This window comes from Trifolium pratense, linkage group LG2, assembly GCF_020283565.1.
Source record: "Trifolium pratense cultivar HEN17-A07 linkage group LG2, ARS_RC_1.1, whole genome shotgun sequence".
Taxonomy (NCBI): Eukaryota; Viridiplantae; Streptophyta; class Magnoliopsida; order Fabales; family Fabaceae; genus Trifolium; species Trifolium pratense.
In genome coordinates this window covers 50,798,634-50,806,296 of record NC_060060.1, presented here as the reverse complement: position 1 = coordinate 50,806,296, position 7,663 = coordinate 50,798,634, and the positions used below count along the sequence as shown (strand labels likewise).

The 7,663-nt window shown below is 33.3% G+C and overlaps 1 protein-coding gene across 3 annotated transcripts; it reads left to right on the top strand.

Moving 5' to 3' along the window:
• The first annotated feature begins 2,851 nt into the window (after positions 1-2,851).
• On the top strand, positions 2,852-5,069 carry LOC123905578. Of its 3 annotated transcripts, XR_006808426.1 has the most exons (3): positions 2,852-3,250; positions 3,390-4,188; positions 4,273-5,067. XR_006808426.1 is itself a non-coding variant. In XM_045955240.1 (2 exons), the coding sequence occupies exon 2, from the start codon at positions 4,405-4,407 to the stop codon at positions 4,939-4,941; it is 537 nt and encodes a 178-aa protein (XP_045811196.1). In that variant the 5' UTR covers positions 3,940-4,178; positions 4,273-4,404; the 3' UTR covers positions 4,942-5,069. The 3 variants fall into 3 exon arrangements, 2 of the variants coding, with proteins under 2 accessions (XP_045811196.1, XP_045811195.1); XM_045955240.1 differs by lacking the exon at positions 2,852-3,250 and having other exon boundaries at positions 3,940-4,178; positions 4,273-5,069; XM_045955239.1 differs by lacking the exon at positions 2,852-3,250 and having other exon boundaries at positions 3,940-4,188; positions 4,273-5,069.
• The last annotated feature ends 2,594 nt before the right edge of the window (positions 5,070-7,663 follow it).

Below are 7,663 nucleotides of genomic sequence, written 5' to 3'. Positions count from 1 at the left end.
AAGGCAACAAGTAGCTTTCACATTCAAGGACTAGGGTCATTGAGGCATCTACGATCCATCCGTTACAAAATTTATAAAACAAAGTATATTCATCGATTCCAACGGTCAAATTTAGGGTTTCTAGGGCAATATACCCCTTTTTAAGATAATGAAAACAGATTCCTTCACACAATAATTCACAATCTTATACATGAAACCCACCATCGTTCCCAACATGTATCGATTATAAACCAAATGGGGCAAATATGTTAAGAATGAAAATTCCAAAAACAAGTGAAACCCATTATCGTGACAAACAAAAAACTGTCTTTTAAGGTTCTTTTGGGACAGAATGAAAAGCACACATATTTAATCACTTCGCTTAAATGGGGCGTTTGATTTTGTTTTTTTTTTTTTTGAAAAAAATTAATTTTTATACTGTACTTTCTTAAAAAAATCTTAGGTAAATTTTTTTTCCTTATAACTACCAAGAAAAAATTTGTCTTGGGTAAAAAAAGTGGCATGTTGTTCCGTGAACTTAGCTCAATTTGTAGTAAATTGCATTATATATGCAGAAAGGTCGGGGTTCGAACCACAGCCATACTACTTATCCATGTTACGTGTGAAATTTCTAGTTACTAAGCTACTTGACAAAAAAAATACATGTTTTGGTTTTTAGTTTAAGTTCCTATTGTTAAAATAATGTGTATTTTTAAATAATTATTTTGTAGACATGTTTAGAATATTGTAAAAAAAATTAAAAAAAGAAACTCAATTTAATTTTTATGTGGAGATTTTCGTTACATTATCTTTATGTTTTGAAATTTTAAAAATTTATATCGAATTCTTCGCATTTTAAAAAATTCTATAGTTATATAAACCAGTGGCAGAAAAGCACATTTCGTGCCCTCCTGTGTGATCCAACATGATGAAGAAAAAAAATCACAAAATTTTGCTATCCAATATGATGCTAACATTGGAATTTAAACTAAAGATCATGTACACTAAAATATCACAGTTTACTACTAATCTATTAATGCAAATCAATGAATATTAAAAGGGTCTTGTTAATATTGAGTCCGGGTATGCTCCAGTGCTATATCTATCCAGTTTTTCCAGTTTGGTTAATAGATACTGACACGTGTCTACTAAACATTCAACGGTCTAGATTAGAAATCTGAGAATCAGTATTGTTTAAGTCTTCCACACCGAAACAGTATCACACTCACCATTCTACCGCCACACCTTGTTGAATCGTTCCAGCCGCCGTGACAACCCACTGCCGCACCACCATGATTGTATCTTTGTTCAGGACCTCTTCTTACTTTCAAAAGGAACAGATCGAAATGGAAATTTTCTTTTTACAATTGTATTTTTCCAGCAATTCACCCCTACCTTTCACAAATCTCAAACACAAATATTGGGATTTTCTATCTGCTTCTGGAAACAAATTACAAAGAACATAGCCATATCGGCGGCGGATGTAGGCGGAGCGATAAGCCTTCATGGCGGCGACAGCGGGACAGTGAGGTTTGCTCATGATGCCAGCGGCAAGGAATAGTGAGGACGGCAGTAGCAACAGAAGAGGCAGAAGCCACAGCGGTGACCGGTGAATCACGATGCAGGGAGAAGAAGAAAGGCTTTGTTTAATTTTTTATTTTAATTAAATAATAAATTCTATGAGTTAAACTTTTAATAACAGCCTTTAAAACAAAATTATCCACATGTCACACATCTAGTAATTGAACTGGATTAAATGGAGTTATGCTAAATGGAGCATACCTCAACTCGTTAATATTAAGGCACATGTTAAGATATCCAAATATAGTAACTCAACATTTAATGATGTTAGAAATTTAATGCTTCAAATGTTAAAAAAACATAAATTAGTATTTAATAATTTCTATTTGGGTCATGCTAACCGGTGCCCCCGACACTGGTTAAGGAAACCAAAAAAAGAAAGTTTTGAAAAGAAAAGAACACTTTTTAAACTTTTGAGGAGTTGGTTGCACAAACTCCAATGCCAAATTACTATTTTTGCATCCTTAAACAGTGCCCCGGGGGCACTGCTTAGCATTTTCCTTTTCTATTTTTGCTTCTTTAACATGTGCCTTAAGGGCATATGTGAACATTATAAAAAAAAAAAAAAAGTATATCTCCAAATGATGACTTGTAGTGTCAATTCATGTATAAATGCATATATGAAATATATGAAAGTGAATGCAACAAACATGTTCCTTTCGGGACAATTGTTTTTTATGACGTGCTAACTGATAAGTGATAAAGTCGTTGTCAAGTGAAGTAAAAAAAAAAGAAGTTAGTATCAGATAATAACGAATTTGATCCCTCATTTTACATATAATAACAATTTGTTCTTAGAATAATTTAATTAATCATTATAAGTATGAATCACAACAATAAACATTAAAAGAAAATTAAAATAAGAATATAGATTGTAGGTTGAGCATCGGTTAGGTTCGGTAGCATAGTTTTAAAACCCGGACCGGTGACTGACCCGGTCAAGATGGTGGGTTACTGGTTTACTGGTCGGACCAGTGGGTCACTGGTCGGACCGCATGATTGTCGAACCGACCTATAAAAAAACTTAAAAATATTCATGACCTAAATTAATAAGAATTCCTACATTTACAAAAAAAATTATGTTTTCATTTTGATTCACATATATACAACATATAATATTATAATTTATTTAAAAATATTTTTTGAGTCAAATATATATATAAGAAAATCCAAATGGATAATGTATGTTTTTTAAATTAATTAATAATGCATTTTATTTTTCGTAAAGAAAAAAAAAGTGGGGGGAGAATTTTATCATGATGGTTATGGCAAAAGTTAATATCCATAAGGGTCTTTTTATGCACAATGCATAAGGTGATGACAGCCATCCGATCATGATTATAGTGATGACACGTGTATTGATCTGAAGGTCTCACCTCTGACCCTGAGTCACACAGGATCACAGTCTCAAGCTCTCTCAAGGTCTCAACATCGCGATTCTCTCTGAATCTCGCCGTCGTCTTCTCCCTTCGTACTCGGTGGTGTACGGTGGATTCTCGACGGTGGTCCTCACTTTTCTTTCTTGTTCTGTTCTTCTTTTTAGTTATGAGTAGTTTGATAAAAAGGGTGGCGGTGATGGTTGTAATATGAGGAAGATGAAGTACTCGTAGGTGTATCAAGATCAATTTCCGTTCAATTCATCTCATTCTCTTCAATTTCATATACATGTTGTATCAGGATCAAGATCTAGGTAATTCAATTAGTTTTTCGTTTTTCCCCAAATTTAGATCAAATTCATGTTCTTGAATAAATTCTAATTACTAATTCACATGCGATTTCGTTTGAATTTGGATTTGATTTTGAATTTGGTTTAATTTGAGTTTGACTAGGTTTTGGAGTTGGCTGGAAATGCTGCAAGGGACAACAAGAAAAGTAGAACTTTGCTAAGTCATATTATTCAATTGGCTGTTAGGAATGATGAATAATTGAGCAAGCTTCTTGGTGATGTTACCATTGCTAATGGTGGTGTTATGCCTAATATTCATAACTTGTTGCTTCCAAAGAATACTGGTCCTTCCTCTAAGGCTGCTGCTGAGGATGAATAAACGAATGAATGAATTGTTACTTGAAACTTGATTTTGCAGATGGGGTTAACAAATTTAGTTTCAATTTTTTGTATATGGGTTTAGTTTTAGAGGTTCACGACTTTGATCTTTAGCTATGTTAGTGGTTCTGTTAGTTACAGTATCCGCTCATCTCTCGAATGATCAAACACTTGGTATTTTCAGAATCTCATCACATCCACCACTTTAAGCTCTGCAAATCTCTTGGTAAATTAATTCTTAGTTGTATGTGTTGGAAATTGATTTGTTGTATTATCTGGTCTACACACTGTATGGCTGAAAAAGTGTATATGGTACATCCGAGATGACGGCGGACTGTTTAGGCGTGCAGGAACATATTGGATAAGTAGTGCTTACTCAATTCTTGAAGTAGAGGCCCTAGTTCTTTTAGAGGCCACGAAGGATGCAAGCAATATGAACTTAGAGAACATAATATTTGAAACTGATTCAAGTACTGTTGTTGTAGCTTTACATGCTAACCATGTTGGTGTCTCAGCCTTTAGTATCCTCATTTTAAATATTAAGAGATTGTTGCTTTTAAATTCCAACTTTGAGGTAAAGAGAGGTTTGTGCCCTGCCCATTGTCATGTCCGATATGTAACCACTATAACGAGGATGATTGTCATTTCCTTTTTTACTGTAATAACAGCAAAACAGCGTGGCAAGCTGCTGGACTCGATGTGATGATTTCGGCGCGGTTTCAACACTACAATGCGCCAAAAGATGTTATTATGAATATTTGTCATTATGAGGGTAAACATATACAGCTGGGAAATTCGCTATGCTAGTGTGGATCTTGTGGAATAATAGAAACAATTGGGTTTGGAATAATGTGAAAGATTCGGGGCAACAACTATGCGGTAAAGCGATGCATTTGTGGAATGAATGGGACGCGGTTCAGCAAATTCGCGACAGGAACAACAGCAGACCGCAAGTACATCAGCAGAATACACAGTGGAAACAACCAGAATTTGGATGGCTCAAGTGCAATGTTGATGCAGGTTTTCACATCGAGCAAGGTGTTACAAGCGCGGGATGGTGTGTTAGAGATTACTTGGGTCAGTTTGTGCTAGCTGGTACATCATGGATTAAAGGGAAATGTTCCATAATTGACGGGGAAGCTCTTGCCTTGTTTGAAGCTATGAAGGAGTTGGAGCGTTGGGGTCTCACTAATGTCATATTTGAAACAGATTCTAAGAGTGTAGTGGATGCAATACGCTGTTCATATGTTGGCCTTTCTGACTTTAGTATTTTAATGTGTAAAATTAAGCAATTGTTGTCTTTACATTTAAACTTTGAGGTGAGTTTTACCAAGTGACAAGCGAATATGATTGCTCATACGCTTGCTAGGGCGACCATTTCTTGATCTAGTCGTTATCTATTTAAATTACTACCTTCTTGTATTGAACCTTTTTTGATTAATGAAATGCTATAAGTTTGTTTTTGTTAAAAAAAAAAAAGTAATATTCGACACAGTTTTCACTATTTTAAATCATAACTGTTGATTTTAGATTAGATGGTTTTGATTATTTTGACACTAGTTTGTTACAAAATCATTAGACAATTATTTTGGTTTCTAGATGTTATACACTGAAACCATTTGTCTAGTTAAATGGTTTCATACCGTTATACACTGAAACCATTAATCTAGTTAAATGGTTTCATAGCGTTATACACTGAAACCATTATTATAGTTAAATTGTTTCAATAACTAGTAGTTAAATTGTTTTAAAATAGATTTTTGAAATCCTTAATATTGAAATGAACTAAATAATGAAAACCACAACTATATCATCATGTCACATTTCCAAGTTTTAGTTTATGATGGATTTGTATAAGTGAAACCATTAGTTTAGGTAAATGGTTTCAATATGCTTTACACTGAAACCATTAGTTTAGGTAAATGGTTTCAATATGCTTCACACTGAAACCATTAGTATAGTTAAATGGTTTAGTATAGCTAAATGGTTTCAATATGTTTTACACTAAAACCATTAGTATAGTTAAATGGTTTCATTAACTAGTAGTTGGTGAATTGCATAACTAGTAGAAACTATGGGAAGGATATTGAAACCAGAAAAATGATATTGCAAAATCATTAGAAATCTAATTGCATTAATCGATAGTACACAAATATAGGTCTAAATTCTTTACAATATGTATGTGGTGATATTAAAATTTCTACCCAAGATGACACATAAAATAACTTAAAATATATAAATACATCCAAAGGTCTACAACAATTTATACAACAAGAATAACATCAATTCTGAGAACTTTTCTAAATTTACTATGCAACTCTTTTAAGAGCTTCAATGGTCTTTTCAGTTTCAACAACATTGTTCTCTTGCCAAACTCCAACAACATCAATTGTTTTAACATAGTTTCCTCGCATTCGCTTCCAAGAGATGCAAGTAGCATCAAGCCTACAAGTAAAAACAACCTATATCAATCCCTTTGCGCAAAATTGTCAAAAATAAATTATACTTTAAGAAGAAGTGCATTATTAAGAAGCATTGTCCATGACAAAATGAAGTTAACATACTTGATATTTTCTCTTTGATGTTTGTAGGTTTCAAGAGGCAATCTAGCAGCTCTCCAAACACAGCACCTTGCATATTATCTCCAACAATCTATAAGTTTTACAAAAAAAGATAATCATAATTGATTGATAAGATAAATGAACTGATGTTAATTTTGTAGTTCCTCCAAATGGCCTAAACTAAGGATGTAACTGGAACATAATCATTTGAAACCATTCTACCAGCAAAATAGTTTAGGAAGCAACAATTAAACATCAACTACCTGAAACCATTCTACCAGCAAAATGGTTTCAGCGTACAACTCTCTGAAACCATTCTACCAGCTAAATGGTTTTAGAGTACAACTCTCTGAAACCATTCTAAAATCAATTTTAAACACCTCAATAAAAAAAGCCTAACATACACAGTGATTAGAAACAGAAAATGGATCATGTGCCTTTCTAAAGGTGAGATTTGTTAAGGTCCAACTCAAAAATTGATCATTTAAGCAATAGAAAATTCATAGAAGAAACATACATTTAACTTACCATGTATTGCATATTCTGGTGTAGTGTATCCCCTAGCATAGTTGATAAAAGAATGTAACATTAAAATTAGATTCTTTTTATGTCAGCTACATCTTTATAAAAGTAATCATTTGGACTTACAATGTTCCTGCAAATCTTGTGCTAAGATGAGATTGATCTTCTGGTAAAAGCCTTGCCAACCCAAAATCAGCAATTTTAGGCTGAAGATCATCGTCTAAGAGAATGTTGTCAGTCTTTATATCCCTATGTATAATGCAAACATGGAAATCCTCGTGCAGATAGGCCAAACCTCTTGCCGTGCCTAAAATTATATCATTAAATACATATAATGGTTTTAGAGTACAATTCTCTAAAACAATTCAACAGCAAAAATGGTTTTAACATTCAAGATGAAGCAGTTACTTGATGCTCTAATATTTATTCAGTTCTAAAGAATTATTAATTAAGCTATTCCACTGCCATGAGTACTAAATATAGTTGCCCACACTTATGGAAAATCGAAATAACTTACACTTAAAGCCTAGCCTACGATTCAGCATATTTTCATGTTCCTTGTTCTTACATGCAGTGTATTTGTATCGTTGAAAAATATTTAAAGGACCATTTATAGCAGGCAACCACAAGTTGACTTGTAATTCAGGGTATTACTCCATGATAATGTATGTAATGTGAAAAAAGTCACACATGTACAACACAAGTGTATAGATTTTCATCTCTTTTTGTTTTTTTGTGAAAAAGCAAAAAGAAGATTTATTAAATAAAATAAAAACCCCAAGTACAAGAAGTACTACAAGGTCTAATAAATACAAAGGAGGTCTTATTATTTACATCAAGATTAAGCTAGCACTCCTATGAGGCTGCAATGACACCAGTCCAAAACCAAAACAAAATTAAGCTAGCACTCCCCTACCTAACACCTGCTCTAGCTACAAAAGAATCTTAACAATACAAAGCCAAGAGATACTGATAG